This window comes from Solenopsis invicta, chromosome 4 (genome assembly GCF_016802725.1).
Source record: "Solenopsis invicta isolate M01_SB chromosome 4, UNIL_Sinv_3.0, whole genome shotgun sequence".
Classification (NCBI taxonomy): Eukaryota; Metazoa; Arthropoda; class Insecta; order Hymenoptera; family Formicidae; genus Solenopsis; species Solenopsis invicta.
In genome coordinates this window covers 22,130,065-22,158,033 of record NC_052667.1, presented here as the reverse complement: position 1 = coordinate 22,158,033, position 27,969 = coordinate 22,130,065, and the positions used below count along the sequence as shown (strand labels likewise).

General features: G+C 42.6%; 3 protein-coding genes across 6 annotated transcripts; 2 read left to right on the top strand and 1 right to left on the bottom strand.

The window, feature by feature from the left end:
- Nucleotides 1-5,460: 5,460 nt before the first annotated feature.
- On the top strand, nt 5,461-10,209 carry LOC105201436 (protein atonal). Its single transcript, XM_039448382.1, has one exon. It carries the CDS (start codon nt 5,876-5,878, stop codon nt 6,743-6,745), a length of 870 nt encoding a protein of 289 aa, XP_039304316.1. The 5' UTR covers nt 5,461-5,875; the 3' UTR covers nt 6,746-10,209.
- Nucleotides 10,210-13,945: 3,736 nt separating this feature from the next.
- LOC105201438 lies at nt 13,946-26,327 on the bottom strand. Of its 4 annotated transcripts, XM_039447969.1 has the most exons (14): nt 25,144-26,327; nt 24,503-24,654; nt 22,821-23,093; nt 22,301-22,457; nt 19,282-19,658; nt 18,782-19,098; nt 18,420-18,631; nt 18,165-18,335; nt 17,395-17,941; nt 17,237-17,313; nt 16,772-16,851; nt 16,300-16,573; nt 14,980-16,223; nt 13,946-14,939 (listed from the first exon to the last, which is right to left on the bottom strand). In XM_039447969.1, the coding sequence occupies exons 1-14, from the start codon at nt 26,222-26,224 to the stop codon at nt 14,091-14,093; spliced, it is 5,811 nt and encodes a 1,936-aa protein (XP_039303903.1). In that variant the 5' UTR covers nt 26,225-26,327; the 3' UTR covers nt 13,946-14,090. The 4 variants fall into 4 exon arrangements, with proteins under 4 accessions (XP_039303903.1, XP_039303902.1, XP_039303900.1 ...); XM_039447968.1 differs by having other exon boundaries at nt 14,654-16,223; nt 22,818-23,093; XM_039447966.1 differs by having other exon boundaries at nt 14,654-16,223; nt 18,165-18,631; nt 22,818-23,093.
- LOC120357483 lies at nt 19,645-21,352 on the top strand. The gene is made up of 2 exons (XM_039447970.1): nt 19,645-20,292; nt 20,610-21,352. The coding sequence occupies exons 1-2, from the start codon at nt 20,059-20,061 to the stop codon at nt 21,273-21,275; spliced, it is 900 nt and encodes a 299-aa protein (XP_039303904.1). The 5' UTR covers nt 19,645-20,058; the 3' UTR covers nt 21,276-21,352.
- Nucleotides 26,328-27,969: the final 1,642 nt, after the last annotated feature.

Here is a 27,969-nt window from a genome sequence, read left to right as displayed (position 1 = left end):
GGCCGAAAAAGCAGCGGCGGCGGCGACGACCACCGAGAGGAGGGTCACCGGACAGCGGATCTACGTTCTTCCGGATACGACGAACGATTATCGACAATAACTTCATTTTACCCCGGGAACGATTTCCCGGTGGTTTTTGGTGCGTCTGATCGCGCCGCGGCCGAGGCGCGCCGCCTAGTTATTTGCGCGCGCCCCGATATGCCATTTCGTCCGACGTAATCGCTAATTGACCCCCAGATTTCAGGGAAGGGCACAAAGTCGCAAACGAGAAGCGGACCCACCCCCGTGGCGGTCGCGTCGTTACGCTTCTAACGTCGCGGTTGACCACCGAAAGCGTAAGCTAGCCGCTAGCTGTCGTCAGCTATGGCATACCGATCGCTCGGGGAATTGGCTTTATGACTTCGACGAACGCGTGTCTATCGGAGATCGTAAAGTCGCTCTATTTCTTTATTATACCGGCTCTGACGCGTTACGAAGCGGAAGAAAAATGAGCGGCAGGGAGTCTTATTGATGTTTCGATACCACTTAATTTTTTATTATTTAATTATTTATGAAAACAAATGGAACCACTTAAATTACTACTTTTCAATCATTCGGTAATCGAATAAGGATTCTTCAGCAACTTCGCAAGTAGCAGTTCGAGCAGGCTCGAAACATCGACGCTCTAAAATAACGAGCGCGCTCCGAAGCTGAATGAAATTATATGGAGACGTCAATGAGCGGCCGATTCAACAGGCAGTCGTGCAGCGTGTATTACGATCCTTAAGAACGTCGATTGGATCGATTGGCGTTGCGAGACGAAGAAATCACCGCGGGCCGATAGCTCGTCTCGTTTCGAGCCTTCGTTACGACGATGGGGGCCTCGTTTGTGAAATGTTTCACGCGCTCGGGCAGAATGGAGGAGCGCACGTCATGCCTAGAATCGCCGGGCAACAACACAATGAAACGAAACGGCGGCGGCACTCTCCCGTAAGGACAAAATGAGGAATTCGAAAAGCGGAACCGTATAATGCGGTAATTGTATTCCTAGAATCAGAGTAGGCACGCACTCTCCTAACAAGCCTCTACGAGGCTCGTTCTGTCTGGCCGGCTGTAGACACGAGAGCAGGGCCTAGGAACACCCTCGGCCACGCACCAACAGACGCAGTAGCTCGTCCATTAATTAAGAAAAAAGAAGATGTACTAGAGACAACGAATGCTGGCGACAAATTGTTTATGCTGTGCCCGTCTTTCTAGCCTTCCGCGCGTAACGCACACATACCAATGCTTTTTAATAATAATAATGTTTCGAAGATCCTACGAGATACTTTTTAAAGCTAGTGCTATCACTTTCGATGATTCTTTTAACATTTTATAGATAGATACAAAAATGAATTAATACAAGAGTTTAATTTCTGAGAAAAATGTGCGGAATGCAAGACGTATGCTCAAGTGTTATTTATCTTTTTAACATTCCCCCCCGTGCTCTAGAAATTTTAAGGAAAAAATCGGAAGTTTGTGAGCGAATGAGCGAGTTGCAAGTTATGAAGGACGGGAATCCGTTCTCGGAAGGTAGCAATAATGATTTTGGGTTAATTGCTCGCTTCTCGATCTAATGGAGAACATATCTATCAGCAACGTTGGATTCAATGAATTATTGATGAAACGACGTGGTCGTAGCGAAAGGAAGGGAAAGGTCAGTCGACGGCGCGGCGGACGATAGCCGTCGAAGATGAGGGTGGAATAAATGTGGCGTCCCTCCGAATAGAAGTATATCCCAGCCCTTCCGAAATGTTTCGTCCAGTCCGCGAAAGCTCACGTCTCTATTTGTGAATGCATATTCATCGGACTGGCCCCGGTAAAACTGCAGGCTAGACGCAACGAAGCCAGGCGAGGGTTTCGAAATCTTCGTGGAGGGCCGGCGAGAGGGATCGCCGTCATACGGCGCTCTCATAAATTACCGCTAGTTGCCGGGTAACATGTTATTTGCCACCGAGCTCCACAAATGAGTTCACTTTGTATTTAATTACTCGGCTCACGCCCAGGGCGTATCCCGATGGCGGATCCACCCTGCCGCCGCGGCGGACCGCCTCGCGCGCAGTTTCTCTTCCTCCTCGCTTCTTTCTTCTTCGCCGCGCCCGCAACGATTGCTCGTGCAATCCTCATCTCGGGCCCGGCGCTACCTAATTCTACGCTTATTATCGAAGTGGCATGTTTTCCTCTCTCGAAGCGGTTTACTTACAAAGAGAATTATTTGCCTTCTCACGCTTTTTATGCCTTCAAAGAGAACTCGCACATTATCCTTGTAGATAAAATGCGTTGGATCTACTTTGATATTTTTTTATATATATAATTTTTGATATCTTTTTCCATATTAATACTAAAGATTATTGGGTATCTTTGAACACAATTATTCCACAATTAGTAAAGCATTTTCGTGAAGCATCTCAGTTTTGCTTTCTCAGTTTACGTTTGTACAAATCGTGAAAAATCGTATTATGAGCCGTGTAATTTCGGGTCTTCAGAAAAGCCGTCTCTTGATAAATGCGTTATCTCGTCCATTCCGATTACGTCGGCGAGTTTCTGGCAAGTCAAGGAGTCCAGACACGCAGCGGAATGAGTGGGTTGAGCGTGCAACTCCGACGTCACGGGCAGGTAGATACAAAGGTAAAAGGTGGAGTTATACATATATGTATAGGTGGATTAGGGCAAGGGCAGAGAGGCAGGTAGGCCAGACTTACGCTTCGCCGTCCTAATTATTGGTTCCGCCACAATTCCATCCGTGGAACGAGATGATAATAGATGAAAGCGATCAATTTTTAAATTGCGCCTGATGAACGGGAAAAAAAGCGAGAATATCTCGCGCGGGATATTGGAAACCGAAGGGGAGACGCGTTGCAAGAAAAATTTCGTAGCACGTAACGAGCTATCCGCGAGAAGAGGTGTTTTAAAATAAGAGCCCAGAGGACGTTATGATGTTTTCAAGTCATCTAATGACTTCTGAAATACTTATCGTTAATAATGTATGATATTTTGTAATTTTCAAAGATTTTAAATTACATTACGTTACATGTTTGTTATACGGACACCTGTTCTGGATAAATGCACTTTTATATTTATTTTTATTCGCTAGAGAAACTAACGAAAAATTCCAATAATTGCAAATCCTAATTTCGAGTTTAAAAACGTAAAAATGTAAATTGAAAAAAAATTGATAAAGCATCAGTGTGCAAAGAAAGATTGTATTATCTAAAATTTTCAGAATTTTTAAAAATTCCGTGAATGTTCTCCATTTCCAAGAATTACAATTCCGATAATTTGAAAATTGAATTGCAAAAATTAAGAATGCCTTCTTTTTCTAGATTGTCTTTTCCATCTTCTCGAATTTTTTTGTTTTTTAAGGAAACCTTGCCATACCTTAGGACACGCGAAACGAAATCGCATGTCGAGTCGCGGAGTCGCGAAGTCGCGAAGTCGCGCACGTTTGCATTTTGCACGGGCGTCCTCGCCGAAAAGATACGGAAGGTTTTTAAGTAGAGGATTATCGTTCCGACTACTTAGGAAGAATTTTCGGGCGGCTGTGAGGCGATCTCCGAAATCCAAGACGGCTGCGCGCTCGGAACGGGGAATGACAGAGATCGGATTGCCACGGACCACCTTGTCGCGGTCGCCGCAAACCTTATCCTACCTGTTTTCGCTAATTGAGCGAGTAAAGATGTAACTGGACCTTACGCCCTTAAAGTATTTGCACCCTTTTGTGCAGACGCGATCTGTTTTTATCTTGGGAAAGCGGGCAACCCAGATCTGTCGATCTCTCGGTTCACGTGGCACTCGAACGGAGTTGATGCATTTGGAACAGTTTCGAAAAGTTTCTAACTTTCTTTGGGCTCCAAATCTTCTTTCGATCATAGTTAAAGATTGAATGTTTTCTACACAAGTTCTTAAGATAATTTATCAGCGCGAAACATCGACTCAATATGATATTTCAGATAGCAAAAAGCATTTTGCTAGTAAGTAGTACATGCCAACAGTAAGCTAGTAAATTCGATCGTGACTGTAGAGCAGATTCCTATTCATTATTCTCTTTAAGCTTTGATTCTGCTATTATATTATAATTTGCCAGCCATACGTCCAACTACAATTTATTTAATATTGTCGTGATTACATCAACGGAATTTTTATTTGCAAAGATACATAGGAGGAAATTTAGTGTCAAATCAAAAATCTTTGTTTCATATGTAAGCAAGAATATAAAATCTTCTTGGAAGAATTTATAATCTTAAACAGACATAATTTGCTTACATCAAGAAAATTTTTCTCTTCATGTAAGCAAATCGTGTCTGTTTAAGATTATAAATTTTTTGAAGAAGATTTAAATTCTTGCTTATATATGAAACAATGATTATTGATTTGATAATAATTTTTTTTCTGTGTAGCGATGATGATATAATCACAATGTGATGTACAAAATCGCTTTGCAAAACCTTGACGCAATAAATCTATTTGAAATTATTTTCATACATCGGAAAAAAACTCGCTTTTATGATATCTCTTTTTAAACAGATTACATGTTATTGAATGCACTATTAAAAATACGCAGCAAAATTTAACATAATGTAACGGAAAGCAAATTCTACACAGACACATTAAACATATTTAATGTCAATGTGTACAAAATTTCAGGCACATATTTTATAAGTTATAAGATAGTACATTAAATTTAATGTACTTGTAAAATTTAAAAATACATTAATTATATGACATTTTTAATACTATACATAATTACATAAAATTTGTAAAATTATATAAAAATTATATAAAATTGTAGAAAATTATTAAACAAAACTTTAGTTAAAATATTTAATACAATTTCTAGTAGCACAATTTATTAGCGCAATATGGAGCCAATACGTCTCCAATGTATACCAATGTTTTGCCAATGAATTGTGCTACTAGTGATACTTTCCACCTGCCACAAATGCCTGTGTCCAACCGCGACGTGCGTATTCTCCCTTGTGCACATGTTAAAAGCAATTTTTTGGTGTCGCGCTTGAGGTGGCACAAGAACATAGAACATAGAAAGAGGAAGTGCCTCGACAGCACGTAGCGAGCATCATTACGAGGAGGGTACCCTCGTCATTGTCATCATTATTTAATCGCGTTCCGTAATCGCGTTGCAAAGAGCTGAGGAAAATTTCATGATAATACGTGTAAGGAAGTGGAACTTGAGCGAATCAATCCGACCTATAGCTTAATACATTTTCGAGAATGCTCGACCGCGATTCATTTGTTCGCTCGCTACTCAAGTTCCTCTGCTTACATCTTTTTGTGCGCTATGACTTTAATGGCTACGCGGCTCCATGTGCGAGGAGATCGTGCGTGTACAACGGAGGCGCCGGGCCACCTGTTGCGGCCCCCGCTTACGTACCCTGGTCCGGCCGACCGGCTTCGGGGCCCCGGTACCATTCGTAAAGTGGGGAACCGAGCTCGACCACGATTGGTGGCCCGGCACGTGCTACACGAGGGTGCCTCGCTCCGCAAACGCATAAATATCCCGACGCTGCTCCATCCAACTTTAGAACCACCCCGTGACTCGACTCGACGTATCGACCGACGCGCGAGAAAGTCATCCGAGTTCATCTTAACTATTGAGCCTCGTACCACATCGCGCTCATCGATTTCTCATTCGACCCGATCGCGATCCTGAGAAGAGAGAATCGAAACCGCGGAAGAAGAGAAGAGGCGGCGTCTCTTCGTTCTCCATCCGCGTTTAACCAAGTGCGAAGTTTCAGTGAAAGAATCTTTTTGAGGAAATAAGAGCGCCGGCGAATCCTACGCTCTCCTCCACGTGAAGTCGTCGCGCGCGCGTGCATCGCGAACCAACGCAGATCCTGCTATGGAACTGCAGGAGATGTTCCGTTACGGATACATGTTCCCGCCGCGCGAGGACGAGCCGCTCGTGTCTGCCTGCGCATACTTGGACCTGCCGAGTTACGCGAAGACAACGAGCAAGACCGCGATCGTCGGCCTGCCGCCCGTCAGCACCCTCGCCGTGCCGCAGGCCCTCGTCTACGACAGCAGCAACTGCAGCGACGGCTGGCACACCCCGAGTCCCACCGCCAGTCTGCGCTCCGTCAGCCCCGCCACCACGTTGTCGATCTCGTCGGAGCCGGAAACGATCAACAGCGCGCCGCCGACGTATCGACTGCTGGGTTCGACCATCAAAGACAAGAGGAGTGTGACGAAGAGGGGATCATCAACAACCGTCGGGCTGAGCAACATTGGGAGCAAGCGGATGCGCGTCAACGCGATGGATCACCACCTCGTGGCCGAGGAGATGATCAATCTGGACGGCGAGCGCGAGGACGCCGAGGAGACGATCATCAACCTGGACGCTGACAAGACGCGATCCTGTCACGGCAGCATCAGCAGCAGCGGCTTGTCCGACCGGACGTTGGACGGTGACAGCGAGGAGGATGCGGACGACGGCATCAGCGACGGAGGCGCGGATCAGGAGAACGCGCACATCACTTCCGGCGGGCGCGATTCTCGCAGGAGGGGCAAGTACGTCAACTCGACCATCGTGAGGAAACGCCGACTGGCAGCGAACGCGCGCGAGAGGAGACGGATGCAGAATCTGAACAAGGCGTTCGACAGGCTGCGTACTTATCTACCGTCTCTGGGCAACGATAGACAGTTATCGAAATACGAGACGCTGCAGATGGCTCAATCCTACATCACCGCGCTTTACGATCTACTGCAGTGAGGATAGGGAAGAGATGCGAGCAGGAAGAAGCGGAAGCTGAGAAGGAGAGAGAGTGCGTTTGCCGCGATACCGGAAGCCAACAAGTTCGCTAAACTCGACGAAGAGAAACTGACTGAACGAGAGGGTCCGCGAGCACGTGATTCGCGAGTTTTTCTTTTCGACATTAATTTAGTCACCGTCACGATTAAAACAGCTGCAGCTAAAACGGCGAACGTAAGCCCTGCGTGAAAACTAACTTGATTAGAAAACGGTAGATTAACTCTGACAAATCCGACACAGAACTTTGGAGAACGATTCATTACTTTAATACGGCTGATATTATCGCATCTGAGACGTGTGCCTTTAAATGAAAAAATTGTTTATACATGTAACTCGTATATGTAAATTGGATGAGTAATTGTTTCGTCAATTTATGTTTCTATCGCTTTGAAATTACGTAAGTTCGATAATATTTACCAGTACTTTCTACAGGTTTCAACACATTCGACATTTTTCAAATTCATGAAACTATTACGTATTCATAGGAACTGCATAATACTGGAAAATGTGATAATAGCCGATAACAGCTATACAGAATATTAGCGATACGTGTGTAAATAGATCTGTAAATTTTGTATCATAGATCGTTAAGTTAGTTAGTCTTAAGCGCTGTACCATATCGCCCGCTAAACTGTGTATACGATAATTTATTTTTAATACGACATATAACTATATGTTATACTTCCTGCGAGACTGAAAACGCGATGTATTTTTACAAAATAAAATTATTCTATGATAACTATGTTCTGCAATGATACCCCTGCAACCATTAAATGTCTACCACTGCGTTATATTGTATCACATGTAATATTTGAAATTATTTCGATTATAGATCTAACATTTTCCGTAATGTTTCTCGTACTTTCAAACGTTTATCGTCATCTTTCGTGCGCATTTGTCCTCCATACGTCGGATACTGATCGTCGATCCATTTTTCGTGCGTGCACGCAGCTCCGTGGAGCAAGAATTCGCCAGCGCGTCGGGGTCGATGGATGGATGAGTATCCGTCGAAGAAGCAAAAGAGACGGGCAGCACCATCATCGGTGGTCCGGTCGTTATATGAAACCCGCGCGACGCGTCGGTGCCCGGTTTCATCGCAATTTGAGAACCTGCAGACTTCTTCCTTCGGCGATGACTCCTTCCTTCCCTTTCTTCCTTCTCACGCGTTCAGCGTGTGCACTTTACACGTTCTCAGCCTATTCTTCTTCCAACGGATGAAGCTTTCAAATTTTGCTTAGCAAAATTTGCAGGATCACGAATCCCTGTTTTATAACGAAGAAGATAATGTTTCTGCGTAGCAGCTCTTTCTTGCAAATAAAAATAAATTTGACGATGATTTGATATTGTGAATAAAAAAGATTTGTTAAAACAGCTAACAGTTTTACTGTTTTAGCAGATCCATAGTCGTAATATACGGACAGTTTTCTATGTTAAAATAGCAAAGTTTTATAGCTGACTAAATTTTGCGATTATATATTGTTAAAAATGTCATGAAATTCAATGTATTTTTAAGTTAAACATTAAAAGTACATTAAATGTAATGTTAATGTATTCATAACTGAAAAGTACATGTATGGAATTTAGTGTACTTTTGAGAACACTAAATGTCTTTTAATGAACCTGCTTGAAATTTGCTTCCGTCACATTATATTAAAGTTTGCTGCTGATTTTTAACAGCGCAACTAATCACATTTGTTAAAATAGCGTAGTAAATTTGTTAACACAGCGAGACAATCTTCTGCGAAAATCAATCTAATATGTCGATTAAAACTTTAACAAAACTTCTAGCTAAGGTGGTACGTACTTTTACTGCCGTAATGAAGAAAACTGGTTACATTACCAATTTTTTTATAGCAAAAAACTAATTGCTCTAACACTTCATTTATTGTTTTCAGACATAATTTCTTTGTTGAATTTGTTCAAATCTCCTTAGTTTTAGATATTGAACCCGCTCAGCAAGCTATAGCTTATCCGAATCACCCAATATACTTTTTTCTATGATTCTAGTATTTTGATAGAAGTTACATTTACGTTTCTCTTTATTTTATTCTCATCTATCATAACGATGTGCCATAAATCTCGACTCTCGTTATTTTGCGCGTAAAGTTACGATTTTCCAAAACATTTAATTTCTCGAAAAATCTTTCAGGAAGAATAACTATTTTACTGGCAATTTATTACACGTTTGCCATTAAACTACGATTGATAAATATAATACAGTACATTGATAGGCGTAAGAGTATAATTCGCTTCCTTAATTGTTTAAAGAATTAGATTGCTTCAATTTTATGAAATTCGGCTTCTAAGTTTCGCGTAAGAAAACATGTGAACGTAAACTTCTGGATACCGCAAAAGTTAGATAAATATGAAATATTTGGGGATACCGGTAAAAGAAGAAATGCGGCATCTAAGTAAACAGCTGGGGAATCATAAACCGGCTAGTGTTCCAGTGGCAATAGAAGTGCCTTCGCCCTTTCGCATTTAACGCCGTTTCGGGGATAGAGCAAACTTCCGTGTGCAAACCCACCGCGCTTGAACGTCCTTTTCAACCAGAACGTCGAGAAAAGTAGATCCCAAGTGCTAACTTGTACAGCAACATCCCTTTTCTCGAAGAAGCGCGTTTTGCCAATTGCTTTATTACATTTCCGATAATAAAAAATTTATTTTTCTTCATATTTCACATATTCGTTGTAACTGTAGCTAACAAGCTTAATTACAATTCCGCTTTAGCAGGAATTATTACATTGAATACATATAAAAGTTATTACACATTAAATAAATATATATATAAATTATTTTAAAAAGTTCGAAATTCCAGAGTTTTAAAATCTAAAATTATTAATATAGCACTCTCTGGCGGCTCTTCAAAGAGTTTTTATCGCGCTACAAAACATATGAATTAAAATATTCAGGAAGCTAATCGCACTCGAGTATGCGCGATTCGCGCCTCATCGCGTAGCATTTAACTTTCTTTCGCCCCCGCTGCGGTCTCGATCGTGATAAGATCAAGCTACCGTAAGTGGTTGTAGCGAAGCACCGATTCTCGGTCTCATCTAACCGCGAGGATCTCCTCCTATAGAGGAGGAGAAATACTGAGGGACCCTCATCATGGGAGAAAGAGGGAGGTGGGACAGGCCTTTTTGGACGAGAGAACGTAAATATTCTCCGAGGCGATTAATTCTGCGGAGTCGACTACCACCTTCGCTCTGTCAGCAGGCTTCGTTTTCTTACAAAGGGTAAGTCCGGCTGCATCCAGCGGCCAGTGGCTACTTTCGCGATCGCGCGGGAAGGGGTTGCGAACGAAGGGGCGGTGGATAAAGGGACAAACGCCGCCGCGTCGCGTCGCGTCGTTGTCTGATCTTGGAGATTGCTTTATTTGAAAGACGGTCTAACGCGCGCGCCGAATACGCAACCGAATATCTCGGTCCTCGGGATTGGGATCGGGCTACCGCATCGCAACGAGATCGCCGGGACCGGCGGCGCGGCGGCGGCGGGGATTAAGCGTCGAGACGGTGCAATCTCGCGACCGGATCGAGCGATAACCACGATCGGCCGGTCGAAATTTGTCCGCGCAGACCGCGCATTCGGCAGCCAGCGTCTCCGCAGCACCTGTGTCTCCTTCTCGGCCCCGTTCTTTGCCCCTTCTTCTTCGCAGCCATAGCCGGACAGACTGAATAGTAATTTATGGATGAGATACCTAAGCGACTGGAATTAGGGATTGCGACGAAATATGCGGCGGAAATGCGCGTTTCGTTGCGCTTGGCTAGTTGAATTGCTCTTCAAGCCATATTAATTAAGGATTGAAGGGAGGGACCCTAAACTTTTTTTTATCTTTTCAGAAAGCTGAAGACAAGGCTTCTGTTCATTACAGTTTTGCAAATAATGATTAAAATGTTTAATACATAGGATACATAACATAGCTTTAATTTATTTAATATTGTATGTGTAGAATCTCTGGGATTTAATCTTTAATTCAAATATCAGTAAAAAAATTTTCTTAAACCTTATCAATCACAAGATTCATATATTTTAAATAAATTAATATTTAAAAATAAAGCTTCTACATATCAATCAGTTTTACTTTTAAAAAATAAATTACTCAATTATCTTTATTCTTTTAAGTAACTGTTATCTTTAATGAAGAATATTTTCTTGATAACACTTTTAAAATGTATTCATCACAAATTTTAGAAAAACTCATTATTGTGTACTTAAAAAAAGAAAAATTCATTTTTTTTGTAGAATGTTATAAGACTTTTGAAGAAAATTTAGAATAATAAGTAAATCGAATTTTTGTCTCAACTTAAGATTCTTGATTAAAATACAATATTAAATTATTAGGATTTAGAATATATTTTGAATAAATTTCATGTTTACGATGAACTTGTGATAGATTTGACGAGATATAAACTTGTGAAATATTTGAAACAAGTTTTACGTAATTCAAATTACGTAAAACGTAATTTACGTTATGTGCTTTTCTGTATGTATTTTGTAATATTTTGGAGCATTGACTTTAAAAAGTCGAACAATCATTCAATATAAATATTTCGCACTTTTAATCGATCTCGTTGGAAATGAGAGGCATTGAGACACGTGGCAGGATGAGATCCCGGCCACGTGGGAGAAGATAAACAACGTATACATTTACTTGTGCACTCGTCGCGGCGGAATTACTCCTGTGCCAACCGCGGTGGACATAAATCAGCCGCTTCTCTTCGACGACGTTTTGCTGGCATTCGCTCGCGCGACCAAGTCGCAAACGTGCAACGTGCCTTCTGCAACGTTCGCTCCGGCTCGAGTCTGCTGCATAATACATTCAGCGAACTCACTCGAGCTTGTTCGCGGGGAAAACGTTTCCATTTTGCAAGGCAGAGACGAAGAAATGAATAAATGTACGGAGTGACTCTCAATCGCGGATGCAGAAGTCAGTCACGAACGTTATATAAATATACGGGCGCAATAGAAAATTAAACTCGACAAATGCAGAAGGGTAATTCCTGATCCCTTTCAACAGGGTATCGCAGGGGACGCTCTAAAATCGTCGCACACACAGCCGCGTCCGGGTGGTCCGACGGAAGTCGATCGCGCGTATTGTCTAAGAAGAAAGGGAAGGGGAGCGATCTCCTTTTCGTACGAAGAGATGTACGAAATCACATTGCGATCCCACGATGTAATATCTCTTACAACGTGCCTGCTCGTGCGTGCTCCCGCGAACGCTTCCGGATTATAGGCGCAGGTAGACGGACAGCTCGATCCTGGAGAAGGCAACGAGCAACACGACCGCCCATTGTGCCCTGTGCGTCGATGATCCCGCCGTTCGCGCGTCTCAAATCGTAAATCGGCGAAGGATTCTGTACCTGCGATCGCTTTTCCCAACGCGTTTCGAACCGACGTATCGGTCCCACCCCACAGAAGATACAATATCTCGTCATCTTTTTAATGTCCTCGTTCCTCGATTATCTCCGAGTATCGAAGGATACACGAGATGTGGGCAAAATACTATTTTTCTAATACACTGAGAAAAAAAACTACTAAATTTCAATAAATATTTGTTTGAATAATTGCAGTGAAATATTTACTTACGGTACATAAATATTTACTCAATAAAAAAATGATGGTTAAATTTAATTAGTGATTCTTGTACTAAATAAACATTGATTTACATCTAGTAAATATTCTATTGCAATTGTTCAAACAAATATTTATTAAAACTTAATAATTTTTTTCCTAGTGTATTGCTCTCAAAGTTTTCATGCAATGATATAATTTTCCTTTACCATAATACAAGGAAAAAACAGTTTCCTAAATTATTTAAAAATTTAGTTAGTAGTTTTTTTGGGTCAAAATAATTATTTATGATAAATGCTGCAAAAATTTTGACATTCTAGCAACCAGCTTGAGCGTCGTATATAATCATTTTAAGAGTCCAGCATAATTAAATTATTTTCAGATCTGTATATTATAGTTAAATTTTTAGATACTTGAGTAAACCTTGATATTGTCAAAACCGTTTCATAAATTTTTTAAATAATTATCTTTGATTATAAAAGTATTCTTTCGATGCTATTATTTATAAACACAAGTAGACTTATATCGTCATTATTATCACCATCAATAAACGTTTCCTTGCGACACTCACGGAGGAAAATTAAACGTTTCGTTTATGATACACACGTATATGTACATAGAAGAAAATTAAAACTCAGCGAAACGTAAACGCGAGTTTGCATGCCCGGTGTCCCAAGGGATGTCGATTTGTCGGAGATCAACATTCTTCCCATGGCACTCCCGTCGTCGATACGCGAACCGAAAGCGAGTCGCTGACGTCGGTCGAGCGGTTTGTTTGCACGATCGTTTGGAGGCCAAATGAAATCCGCTTAATACGATCGAGTGACGGTTCGACGGTTCCGATCCTCTCCCGGTTCCACGTGGAAAGGGCTTCCGCGACGCGGAAGGGTCGGCCCGACCGGAGGAGCGGGCTCGAGAGGGCAAGCACGTGGGACGGCGAAGGGGTGAGGGAGAATCGAGCTGTGGCGACTTCGGGGAGGCACGCGCTCGCGACACGCGCCTCATCTCCCCTCGCTCTCCCCTCGCCACTTGAGATCGCCCCGGGGACATTAATCCCGTTTAATCAAACACTATACCCGTAACCGTCGTCTCATTGTGTTTGCTATTTGGGAGGAAGAAAGGGAGATACGGTGCTTGCACGAGCATTGTTTAAAAAAAAAAAGACACGACTTCTTGCTTGATTTAATATGTAATAATTAGAATTAATAATTAGTTTTTTTTAACTAATTAACAATTAGTTTCTTGTTACTTATTAACTCCCTTAATTTGCAAGTTTTTTTTCTTTTAATCGCGTATAATTTAATAAATTTTTTAATATCGTAATGCTCAACGTTCTTGTTAATAAATAAATTATCTAAACCTTAATATCCCAATTGGAAGAATTTATAAATAAAATGAGAGAGCGAAACTTAGATATTATCTTACATTGACGATGTGTGCTCTATTTGCTCTATTTGAGCTTTTAATTATTAGTTTAATTAACATCATAGTGCACGTCCTTCATAAAGTTAAACGTGTTATTCTCTTTATTGTAAACGCGATTTAATTAACAAATACAATTTTTTTAAAACATTTAATTACACGCTATACTTTCTAATTATCTCGTAGGCTATTATATTACTGATTAATACCTTTACGTTGTTATAAGACCAAAGCGCAAACTTAAGAGACAGATTTAAAAAAAATTTACAAACACCTGGAATACGACGTAAATAATCTCGATTAGAGAACGGATTCACTCGTGAATCGTCTTAGAAGATTCCCCCGAATGGTCGTCATCGGTATCATCCTCAACCGGATCGTTCTCAATCTCCCGCTCGTTACTTCGTCGATTTCTCATATCGATCAGCAGACTCTGTCTGCACAACGTCGTGATCGTGCTCATGCTACCTCCGTCGACGTTCCGGGCGCGAATCAATCGCGAAAGCTTCAGTTTGCCGACAATCTTCGCCAGCGGGCTCGAGGAGTCGCGGCGCTTCGCAATGGCCCTCGGTAGAGACTCACATCCGCGATCGACCGTGACCAAACGATCGAACGTGTCGGGATCCACATTGATCATGCCGGCGCTCGCCGATTTCACAAGGGAATCGGATCGAACGGCAACGTCGATCGCTTGCTCTTCTACCTGGCGCGCGTCGATCTTGTCCTCGATCGGAGAAACGATTTCGTTCTCCGCGGTCGACGACGTTGCTTCCTCTCGTTTTCTCATGTCTTCCGATTTTCCCGAGATCGAAGCAGATCTCGAGTTCATCGCGATCTCGCTCGGCCCCGACATTTCCGTGGTTGTCGATATCCGAGTCGTCGACGTTCGCCTCCAAGGATTATTTTCGGAGCTGGCGATAGCATCCGTCGATTCGGAGCGACAGAAAGGACCGCCCCGCCGCGACAGGAAGCTCTCCTTGGCGCGTCGTATCCTGGAGGAACGCGACTCCAAACTGTTGACCACGGATGATTCCGCTGTCGTCGCGCGACCTTCCCTCTTCGCCGCGGCGTCCGAAAGTATTCTGAGCTTGTGCATCAGATCCGACGGTACCGCGTCGCTCCTCGCGTGATTCTCGTCTTGCTGCCTCGCTTCGTCCTGTTTGCTGCCTCGCTTCGTCCTGTTTTCGACCGAATTTCACCTCCTCTCGCCATCCTTCTTCTCGCTTCTGGCTGAGACTTCGTCCCCTGTTGTACTTTCCATCGAATTGCACTTGACTATTCTCGATCTTGTCGCGTTCTGCATCGTCCTGCGTCTGACCGCGTTTAAGCTCACCTCGCATTCGACGTACGCTTTGATCCCGCTCGATCATTGTTGATTTTGATTTCTCCCGTTGCTCAGAAATTCGTGTCGCGATCGAGCACGCGTTTATCGGCGCGGTCGCGAACTCTGTATCTGATGGACAATTTTCTTCTTCATCTACGTCAATAAATGGTAGCTCTTTGTTACTTAGTTGCTTGTTTAGTCTCTTATTTTCCACATTACTCTCTTCGCATAATGAATTTTTGTCCTGGATCGTTGTCGCATCTTCCGCCTTGCTTTCCGAGTTTCTCCTGGACTCAGTTTTGGAGGTAATCTCACCCTCCTTCGACGTGGAGCGTAGAGGCCACGGCAGCGACAGCGAAACCCGCAGCAGAGCGTCCTGTCGGCACGATTTCGGCGACGCCGATCTAGATTTACTCTTGGATTTCGACGAACGTGGAAGCCGGCCGTCGATGGAGCTGTCGCTCTGCTTTCTCGACGACGGTCGGTCTTCCGATCGCCGAAACGGGCCGAAGATCATGCGCTTCGTCTTCACGAAGACGTTTCTAGTAGAAGAACCGTCCTTTTTAACGCTCTCGACTTCGTGATCGCGAATTACTCTTTTAGACGCGTGATTGTTGACGACCGCGGTCTCATCGGTGCGATTCATGCTTGCAAAACGATTTCGAATTTTCTCGGTAGATCTCGTCTCGTTTTCCGCGCACGCCGTGGGAACAACGATCTTGTTCAAGGTTTCCTCGTTGATAAGAATTCTCTCTAAGCAGCGCGCATCGTTGTTCCTCGAGATTGTTACAGGGACAGTCTGAACGGTCGAGTTGATCAGGAGATCTCTCGAAGTTTCCAGTAGATTTGCCTTCTTCACTTCCGTCAATCTCGATGACGAAGAAATCTCCTTTACGCAGTTGCTTCTGCTATCGTAGCAGGAGCCGCGTGTTTCGTGGTAATCAACTGGCTCGTACAAGCCATTGTCCATCGTATCGCCGCACGTGTCGGTTTTAAACGTGAGAATCTCGTAATGCCGATCCGCGTCGGTCTGCAACTCGGGCGAACCGCAACTCTCATAATGCGCCGAAGCCTCGCTTTCGCTATCGACGCCGCCGCATTCCGATGCATCTTTGTTATCGTCTGTGATAGAAGAATTATAAGATTCTAGTAAAAACAAAAGATATAATTTAAAAATCAAAGAAAGACATGGACTTACCTAACTTCAAATTCGATATTTTCAGTGAAGTTTCCTTGGAATCGCAGCAGCCCGACGATGGTACCGTACTTGTTAGTTGATACGCGCAAAAATCCGCGTTGAGAATTATTTCGCCCCGTTTGGCCTTCTCGTCGTCGCCTTCGTCATCCTGGAGGTCCTTTGCGTCGCTCGTGCCCTCGTTGTTCGATGATTCGTCCGCTAGATCCTCGAGCTTCTCCTCACACGTCTCGTCCTGACACGTCTCGTCCATCCCCTTGCACGTGTGCGGTGGGTCCTGGTTGTACCGACAGGACTCTAATTTCAATTGCGCTATGATAAAACTTACTTTTCTCCAAAAAGTTTGAGCCTCAACGCAGTGACTCGAGTGTCTTGCGAATTTTAACTAGCGATAGCGAGAAGTTAGGTGAAAAAACGGCAACGTGCGAAATTAAAGTAAGATTAAAGTAAGATGGAGCTTTAATTTTAAATGTACCATAAATTCTTCCGCATTCGAAGCCGTCGATGAGGTTTCGAGGCTCTTCGCGAAGTCCGTAGATCTGACGTTATCACTTTCTGAAATAGAAGATCGTAAAACAGGGAAAGTAATATATCTTTGCTTGCCTTCTGAGACACACGCGGTTTACGGAAAATATAAACTTAGAAAACGTCGCAAAATAAAAGAAAAAATTACTATCGAATTACTATTACACAGTAAAAAATAAAATGTCCCAGAAAGTCCACTCTAAAAATGTTATGTTGAAATAACTCAAAAGTTAAGTTAAAATAACTCTTATTTTAAGTTATTTTAACTTAATAACTCAAACTAAGAGTTTTAACATAAAATTTAGAGTGAACTTTCTGAGACATTTTATTTTTTACTGTGTAAAGACTTAAATCTTTAAAATTAGTAACACATACATAATACATCCTGATATATAATATATCTTCAATATTTTACCAAAAAAATCTTGTTTTCTTGTATCATTTTTACTCTCGCAAGTGGGTGTAGAGTGTAATTCGAGCTCTGTCGAATCTCTGAAAACACATCATCGATTCTTCACACGATTGTCAAAGAGTGATCACTTTTTAAGGAGATGATTCGTGGGTTTAGTTTACCTATTCGCTTCGTCGCCCGACTCGTCCCAAGTGTCTCGATTCCATCCGATCGAACGATCGGACTTCACAGAATCGCCGGAATCCGGAATCGAGCGTCGCTTCTTCTCGGTCCAACCCGCGGAGTCGTTGTCTTCCTTGCTTTCCTTGCACCAGCTCGGCTCCCAGCTCGGCTTGTCCTCGTCCAAAGACGTCGCTTTTTCGCGCCAGTCATCGGACCCTGGAAAGTATTCCGGACTTGGACTGTTCTCTCTCGAGAAAGCTTCCGACTCGAGTTTCCCGCTATTCCATCGTTCGCAGTCTTCATCCCCTTCGGTCTTGACCAGAAACACTGGCGAGGGCTCGTGGCTCGATGTAACTGTGCCCAGAGGAACGGCGATGCTGGTTGTTTCGCTAGCCGCGACGGAGTACACCGGCGTTTGATGGGGTTGTACTCCTGTCAAGGGACTGGCGGTCTCCTCGATAACGTCCTCGATATCGACGATCATCGCCTCTGGCTCGGAGTCCTCCACCGCTATATCCTCTGGATCTTTGATCCTCTGCGAATTATCTGCAACAAATAAATAGAATGAATCGTTAATAACTAATGAAAAATTGCTCAAGACAAATCAAACGTGAGAGTTAGCAGAAGTGAAAAATAGTAAAACATAATAAAATTAGGTATAAAATTCTTATAAATAATCAACGATATGAAATCACAATTTTGAAAATTAGATTGCGATTAGCTAATAATGTAAGATAGTTTGAGAATATTGCAACGTTAGCATACTCACTAGATACCGGCAAAATGTCCATCCGTGTATCGTCTTCGAGCTTGTCCGCAGAAGTGAGAGATTGGAGACTCGCGGAGCGACGTAGCGTGAACGATTCGTCACGAAGGCTACCTTCGAAGATGCTGCCGTCAGACTTGGATCGTTTTAGAGTCCAGTGGAATGCATTCTTGTCTGCAAGTACCGAATAATAATATTTTAGTAGCTTCAGTTTATTAAGTCTTTTTCTCAAAATTATTTTATCTTTACTCGTCGTACTTGGTTCTGCCAATGCAGCTTCGTCCGAATCTTGCGCGAACGGCGTGTAGCCCGGCCCCAAGAGGCGGAACGTGGAGGATCTCGGTGATATCCCGCGGTACTTCTCCCAGTCGTACAGCTTTCTCGTAAACTCTCGAGATATACCCTCAAAACGGTAAGAGCCAACTGACGTACGGATCAACACTTCGTCGCCTCGAGATGCAGCCATGAATCTTGAATCGACCGAAAAGCTCAATATAATTTGCAAAGCACGATTAGCTTCCATATTTTATTTAATAAAGGTATTACAGCGAAAAATCTAAAAATTGTGCTTTTCACGACGAGAAAATTAAAGTTTTTATTTAATCAATAAAACTTCTTACCTCGAGTCGCCGTCGAAGCAATCGTTCAGCTGCCTCGCATCACTCTCTCGAAGTTCCTTCCTGGTCCTTTGCCCGAATAGCAACAGCAGCTTTTCCAAAGCGAGAAACTCCGTTTCGTCGATGTCGGACGCAACACGATTCATCGTCGTCGGTGATTTCGGTCTGTCGCTTCGACAGGCAGCCTCGCTCATCCTCCTCCATGCCTCCATCCTCTTGATGAAATCTTCGCAGAGATGCTGCTTCCCATCGCTGCCGAAGCTGCCCGCGCTGCCGATACTCGCGCAGCTTCCGCGCGAGCCGATTGAGCTCTGATTTTTCTATCGTACGGATAATGTTGAAAAAAATATTTAAAAAATTACGAAAAAATTGAAAAAAAAAGAAATTAAGAACGTTGCGAAAAATCGCAAAGAGAAAACTCGCCTCAAAAGAAGGCTCTTTTTTCAGTGTCTTTCGAGATACTTGTTATTTTTATACGCGATTGCTCGCGAGATTCAACGTACGCCGTAACACCTGGGCTCAGGTTTCGAGGAGGTGCGCCAGAGCTGCCAGTCGGTCAACCGTCGACGGCTGACGCGCTGCTGCTCGATGGCCGCGCTGGACCGACGACCTTTCTTCGCTCGCTTCCATTCCTGCAGCTTCTTCCGAAACTCGGGCGCGAGCCGCTCCTCGTTCAACGGCAGGCCGTTGCGAACGTTCTGCGGACCGCCCTTCAGCCGCTCCCACTCGATCAGCTTCCGATGGAACTCGGCGCCGAACTTCTCCCGCAGCGCCTGATAATCTCTGCGCGCTTCCCGATAGTTGCCGTTGTTGTTGGTACCTGCAACGGTTTTACCGAGATCCTCGACGCTTTCGCTACAGCTGCGAGCTCGGCGCGTATCTGCGTTTACAACGAAGACATTTTATGCGGCGACGAGAAGCGCGTAACAAACGTGCAGAACAGTCGAGAGATATCTTTGCGATTCTTTCGCGCGGATTAGTCGTGTTTCTCAAGCAAAACTTAAAGTTAGAAATAGAAGAGCTTATGGAAGCTTAATGACAGGCATTAGATTAGACAACGAGCATGAATTATTCACAAAAACGTTAGTGTCTTCGAAAATCCTTTATTACATTCTTAATGTTTGATAATGTGTATTTTTGCTTTGAATAGACTTTAATATATATATTTTTTTTAATTAGAATCAGTGTCTTTTGTTTGTCGCGTATATACCCACTGTTGCTCACTACTTATTTTTATTTCGTTTTGACAAGAGCAACATGTGACACATAGTGCGAGTGGCATGTTGGCAAAAAATTTTCAAGTGGGCCGTCAAATTCTGAATTATATTGCGAGAAATTCGTTACCCATTCTTCACTTCAGTAAGAAAGTGTCACGAAAAGGCAAATTTATTGAGTGGACAGAGAATAAGATTCGTTTAACCCCCGAACAATACCGGAAGAAGCTCGAGCAATGCCCGAAACCGTCGTTCGTACAACTCTGCTGTAAAAAGTTGTTTTCCAAGCCTAAGCCTAAAGTAAATCGCAATTTATTTAATTTCACTCTGTTTCTAATCAAACTTGCTTTGCAATGAAAATAGGTTAAATGCAAATTTTGAAAATGACATGTCTTATACTATATAAATCCTTCAATAATTTATATAAAATCATTTTTTATTAAGAAGAATTTAATCAATTGTCGATAAAAAAATTAAGAGGCCGTAAGTCTCGAGTATTTAATTATTTAATAAAGGCTGCTTTGTAAAGATAGACTTTCGTCCTTCTAAAAACTTTCTCAGAGTATCTAACGATTATAATATCATGTCATTTATGAACATTATTTCATAAACTGTAGTGCAAGGCAGATACAGCTGGTGACGTTTATATAAAGACGCGACAATCCCTAAAGCTCCGTATTAAAGATTTGATAAAATTCGTGGACGATGAGTCGCAACTGATTTCAAACGATGTAAAGAGTCGTTTGGACAGCAGCAAGGCCGTTCGTGCGACTCAGCTGGAGAATTTCTTCGAGAAGACGACGAAAAAGTTGGACGAAATAATTAAGTTGGACGTTTCTTACGGCTGCTGGATGCGAAAGGAAACGTTATTACTCAATGACGAGATAAGGCGATCTTTTGATGCTCTGGAACGAGCGATCGATCTAAACGAGAAGCGCATTGCGATTATGCTGAAGAAATTGCGAAGTGATGTGTTGACTTGCGTCGAGAACGCGGAGAGACGTCTCGTCGTGTGTCGCAAGCACGGTCTTCCTTCCGATCTCACGAAATGCACGAAGACACAGTTCGACGAAGCGACGAGAACGCTTGATTGGATGAACGAGGAAGCGCGTCGTAAGTTCAAGGAGATCGCCAAGTTTCGCGAAACGATCCTGAGAGCGCACGAGACGACGGCGCGGGAAACGATGCAGATAAACTGTAAAAAAACTGCCAATTTTTTAAAGTATCTGGAAAAATGTATCGTCCAGCTGAAGAAGTCGAAGAAGTCGCAGAAGAACAATTGAGAAACAGACAAACAACATGATCAAGCTATTAAACAAACTCTAGAAATGCAATTCTAACACCAATAAGTGAAATGAAAAAATTAATTTTAATTGTTTTATTCAATCAGTTATTTAATTAATTAGATCTCTTGAAATTTTACACAATTTGAAAGAGTCGACCCCGCTATTTCAAACTTTAGAAATAAATGCGAAACAGAATCGTTTATCTTCGCGTGCCTTTGTAAGACGGTTATACGCACATAATGTTTCCTTTGACTGAAGATTTATGGCAGAAAAGTGTGAAAGACTTCGCAAGAATCAATAATAAAACTACTAGGTGAGGAAACAGGATTTTAAAACTGGAGGGCTTGAAATTTTTTCTAGCCTTTTAAAAAGCTAATTAAAGATCTAATTAAACAGAAACCCCAGGGTTGGGTAAGTTAATATATTTTTTTAACTAAATTAAGTTAAAGTTAATGACTTATAAAATTAATTTAGTTACATTAAAAGTTGCACGAATAAAAAACCAACTAGTTAAAAGTTACGTCAAGATTATATCAACTTAAGTCAAATTAAAAGTTAATTTCGAAAAGAAATTTTATTCATATTAGAAATTCGCAAGTTTTTAAAGTTAGATTATTCAAAGCAATTAGAATATAGATCACCAAACAAATTTAATGTTTTATGTGTAAATTAAGTTTATATGAAATAACAAAGAAATATTATTTTTATGTAGAAATATACATTATTTTTTTTTTTAATTTGCCTTTACATAGATAAATTTTTAATTTGGAAAAAAAGTTAATAAATTGAAATTTATGTTTAAAAAATAATTAAAGTTAAAAATTAGATTATTAAAAACTAAGTTACGTCAAAAGCTATTAACTATTTAACTTTTTAATTAGTTACTACCCAACTCTGTACAGCATGTACGTTACAAATTAAGTTCTTTGAATTAATAGCTCCTTCCACGGTTATACCATTATTAATGTTAACTCTGATAGATTGCGCGATGCGTTTTCTGAAAAGCTTCATCGAATTCTCACCATCGTTCGGGAACGATTGCGGCGCGATCAATCTAATCGGACTTGGAGGAACGCTGAAGGTGGCGTTTGTCAGAAAGGCGCGTCTGACCTTGTTCCATTTCGAATCTTGCTGTTGTATCTTTGGCGTTGGCGTTACCGCTTCCTCGATCGTCGAATACTGGAAGAAAACATATTCTGCATGTCACGGACGTCGCCCGTGACAAACGTCTGGCAAGAGGAAGCGTCGCCGCGGAATTCGGGGAAATTTCGGCGTTATTTACATCGTTAGTTTTATTTTTATTATTTTCTTTTTTCGTAGACAAATCGATGTGCTTCGTTCCAAATGCCGCAGCGACGCGTCCCCAAACGTGAAGATAGAAATTTTGTTTTAATTTCGATCAACACTGTGCGCGGCGTCGGTTTTTTCTCGACGCGACCATTAAGTCTATATTTAAGAGTGACGACAACAAATATGAAAATATAGGGGATTGCGAACGCCAGACGCATGAAAACCACTTGAAAACCACTTGAAAACCACTACCTGTCGTTTGAATTCCTTAAGGTAGAAAATGTCTGGTCGCATTCGGGGACGTTGCGGCGAGCTTCCGCCGGAATCCTGCGCGCTCGACGGAAGAGGAGACATCGATTCGGGGGAGGACAAGCTTCTGATTTCCTCCTCGTTCGATGGTATCGTGATCGTCAGAATCGGCATCGGTCTCTTCGGCGATTCCGGATCTTTCCCGCTTCCGCTCGCAGCATGTACTGCCGCATCCGCATCCGATATAATGCGAATCAGTGGTTTACCGCGATTAGCCTGGTCAAGGAAATGCAAAAATTGCACGCAATAATCAAATGAAAATTTCCATCGTCTTTTTTCTTTGAAAAAAAAAAAAATAGAGAATCTGCTTAGAGGAAAAGACTTAAAAACTTATTTATAGAACATAAATTTATTTCACTGAAATAAATCTTTAGATATAGCAAAATAAAATTTTATTTTTATTAAATAAAGTAATTAAAGTATTTTTACTAAATAAAGTAATTAATAAGAGAAATGAGATTTTGCAGAGATATATGTTTCTCCATCGCAATCAAATTTTTTTATAACCAATAAATGTCGAAGAAAACATCGCAATAAGTTTACCTGCTAATATTTCAGCTTTTTTTCTCAATACATACGTTTACGAATATTGCAGTGATTAATAACAAATAATGTGCATTCATTAATGTGTCTAATGCCAAAAAAAGGATCTTGAAAAGCAATAAAAACATTTTGTGGTTGGGAGAAGAAAAAATAAAAAATTATATTCCGGCACATTAAATATTGTGACCTGCGTTTAATTGCATCGGGGAATCGGAGGAGACTTTAATAATACATAACTATCGCGATAATCGTTAACAACAGAAAATCTCAGTTACAGATGTACATACGAGTGTGATTTAGGGATTGTCTGTCTCGAAGAGATTCGTTTCAGAATGGAACTGTCTGTCTGTTAACGGATACGCTCGCGATGCGTTGATCAAAGAAATTCAACGGGCGCGGTCGTGCTCGGCACGCGCATGTTGCCGCGGATATTTTTAAGTCTGCACTTGTATGTATGTATACCGCCACTCGCCTGTCGCGAAAAAGGAATTTCGCGAGACGTTCCTATCGAACTAGCTGCTCTCGCGACGCGAACTGACGTGACGTTCCGTGGCAATGAAATGTTGGCAATTGCGTCTTTATACTATAAAGATATGCTTCTACTTACGACGGGATTGCATTCCGAGACTTTCGTCGAATTGATCGTAAGTCGAAAAAATAGTATTTATATTTACTATAAATAAAACATAAAATTATGATTTTATTACTAAACGCGATTATAGACTTCTGCTTAGGACGTGACAAAAAAATTGTTTTTAAATATTATAAATCGTAATATGTTTGTTATTACAAAATTAATATTTAGCTTAAACACAAATTAGCTTCAACAATTGAAAAACAATACTATTTTTTTCTAATATAATCCTTAGTATAATATTTAGTATTATAAAATTAATATTTAATTTGGATCACTAGTTAACGAGTGCTTAATCAGTTTCATTATAAATCGCTATAATAGTTCACTTTTAGTTTACAGCATGCCGGTCGTAAATAGAGGGATATCTGTATTGCTCGCAAAATAAAATTTTAGCAGCATGCTGTAATTATAATAAATTGAGGGATTTCTCCCATTTTAACATTACCTCACTAGGAGATTCTATGGAATCGACGCTCTCTGTGACAGAAGTGTCGCGATCGAGCGATCGACCGTATCGATCTGGATCGTCTCTTTTTTTATCGTCCTTCACGAAAGGCGACTGTCGGTCCGGATAGTTCACGACATTTTTGCGCGAATCTGAAAAGATGTTATATTATCTTCCACTGTATACTGAAAATTATTGATTATTGTAGACATGTAGAAAGATCATTTTTCTATAGTATTTTAGTATTTTGATAAAAGAAGACACAAGTATCTACTTTATACCATATTGTTGAATCAAATTATTATAAAGCAGTCATCGAACTTATTTATTACCAAATTTAAAATTAACTTCGTTCTTTCAATATAAGATGCTTCGATAATATTTTCTATTATGTATTTTTAATACAAAATACTTTGATAATATTTTCTATTAAGCAAAAATCTTCTTGTGGCTAATCAGAAGCTTTTATAATTATCAATTTACAATTTTGATCCGTAAACATCCTTAATTTAAAAACTACTCCGATATTAGTCTCGAAATTTCTATCCTGAAGCAAATTGCCTCTGAATTAATGAATGTATAATGCAGCATCCACTTTAGCATGCTGCATCGTGAAAACGGTAGACCGCATATGTTCTCACCGTCAAACACCTCGTCGTTGGACGACGACGCGGACGATACTCTGCCGATCGGGGTAGACGGGCTGGAGACTTCGCTGGTACAGGGCGAGAGCGTCGTCGATCCGGTGCTCCAGCTTCCGGCGGCGGTGGTTGCATCCGGGATTCGCAGATACCTCGTAGTCGGCGGCGAGGACGTAGTCGCCGGCGCCGACTCCGATTCCGCGATGTCCGCGAGATCGTTCGTGCACGCGCGCTCCCATTTGAAGGCCGCCTTCACCCTGGTCCACTTGCTCACCTTCGGACCACCGTTGCGACTAGCATTCCTAGCGGCACATTTATCTACCTCGACCGTCTGCTCGACCAGGCGCGATCCGAGATTCTGCTCGACCGGCACGAGCGATCGGCTTCGCTGTCTCGACGACGACGATGACGACGACGCGGACGATCGCACGGCCGAACGCTCGTTCCTTCTGGGCGTCGAGGACGCGGCATCCCGGCAGTTCGACAGCATCGCGTCCAGCAGCGATTCCGCGAAGCCGGTGTCCTCGTCAACGAAATCATGATAGAGTTCCTCGCCGTTCGCCAGAGCGATCTCCAGCCGCCGATTGGCATTTCGCTGCACCTTCGCGCGCTCCAGATTCCGCACGCGCCGAAAGTACTCGGAGCTTCGTGTACGCAGCTCCAGGATCTGCTCCGTCAGCGCGCACAGTCGGTCCAGGTGCTCGAACGCCTCCTCGGTGCAAGGGGTCGCGTCGCCGCCCATCGCCGAGGTCGCTGAATTCGGTGTGGTGTCGTAGTCGAACGATTGGCCCTCGAACGGCGACGCGCCGAGCTCGCCGAGGTAAGCCGCGAGATCTTCCTCCTCCTCTTCGGGTCCGCGGGATGTTACCCCCGAGCGATGATCCCGTGATGCGAGTGCAACCGCAGGTGGACACTGCGGATCCGGAGGCGGGGTCGGGAGTCGACCCTCTTCGGGCTTGTTCTTGACCCTGGGTCCTCCTCTCTGATCTCGCGGGCGACTCGGGCAGCCCGACCTGTCGAGCTTCTTCTCGGCCTCGAGCGCACCGGATTCCTCGGTCGGCCGGGCATTATCCTTCGCCATCGGACGAATTGCTAAGCGAAGACGCGAGATCTAGACGCTTCTCCGCGGTACGTGACGGGCGATATTTAACGAATGACAATTATGGGACTTTAACGACGCTGTCATCTTTGACGCTGTCATCTTTTATGTGGCTTTACCGAAACAGCGTCGCAACTTGTCGTCACGCGGTTACGCCGACCGTAAAATTCGAGCGATTTGCCTTTGAATATCGAGTATCTTTTCGAATCCAAGTGTTTTTACTTTTTTTTCCTTATAAATTAATTTTGTTTTACAGAATAATTAAATCCATAAACGAGCAAGACGGTTATTAATTAAATTATTTATTAAAATCTAACAAGATTGAGAGTATGCGGTACGTTTCGGTAATTTTACTTTGTATTTTGTTGTTTACAGTAAACTGAAAGGACAAAATTGTAACATATCGGAATATTTCATAAAGCGATCACTGTTTTTTTTTATTTCATCATTATTACGTGTGTCAAGCGTTTCTTTTTTTTATCATAAGAATTCTATTGCGTGTTCTTTTATGCCACTGGTATATTTCGTTTACTTCGGTTTACTCGAAGAGGTATCTCCGAATATCTTTGTCCAAATGTTTGTACTATAATAAATGTTCTTTGTCAGATTTGTTTCTGTACGCTCCGGTAGACGGAAATGCGATCTATAAATTGATGGTACAAGCGAAGTGTTGATTCCTCCCGTAAACATCCGATCGTATAAATATTATGGGAAGCGAACGCGCGGTAATAGGTTCGGATGTGCACTACCGCCGTTTCTCCGTCCGCGTTTTTCCTCCTGTCGGTGAGAATTGGAAAGCACAAAAAGTGAAAGGAACAAACGTCCGTTCCTTTCTTTCTTTATTTATTTAGCACTGAGACTCTTCATCACGGCTTGTGCGTTCTACGGTTCTCGTACGATTGCTTCATTAAGCTTCTTCACTGGTTCTTTTATTTCTTCTTATTCGATCGAACGTGATTCAATGAATTAAAAAAAAAAAAAATTCACTAGCCCTCATTGTAACAAATACCCTTTGCTGCGACAATGTTAAGTCGCCTGTTTGAGTATCTCTTTGTGTAGGTCACGGCATCTCTGTCTTACGCGGAGAACGATTCCTTTGTCACGGTCCGCCCCTCGAATTTCTTTCATGTCGCTTTATCCGGATCCGGGGATGAGAGCGACGCTACGCCCTGAGAACGTTCTCATTTTTTTTTATTTTTACTCTGAAAAATTTATTCCCGGCCCTTTCTTTCGAAAAATACCCTTGACGCACACTGGAAATATATGTATTGCTTTCCACCATCCACGTACGTACACCGATGATTAGCGCGGTAGTTGAAAGATTTCTCGACGGAGCGTTTCGATTAATCGGTCGCGATTACGTCCACGTGAGAACGACGCCCTTCGCTGCCTCTTTATTTTTGCATTCGATCACCAGACGACGGAAATTCGCAGATTCGTGTTCTCGGCGCACTCTCGATCGTTTCGTCCTCGCCGACCGACGACCTCTGAAGCGACGGGAATTCGCTCGTGCGACCTCGCGAGGTCGCCTCTTCGCCGCGACAGCGAGAAGCTCGTCGGGCGCCGCGCGTTTCGAGACTTCGACGATAGCGCGCCGAATTATTTTCGGTGACGAGCATTCGCCGTACGTATTTACGGCGGATGCCCGTGTGTGTGTGTGTGTGTGTGTTGAGTACACGCACGAGTTGCAAAGGCGTCGCGACGCCAAGACGAGAGTCTCTCTCGCG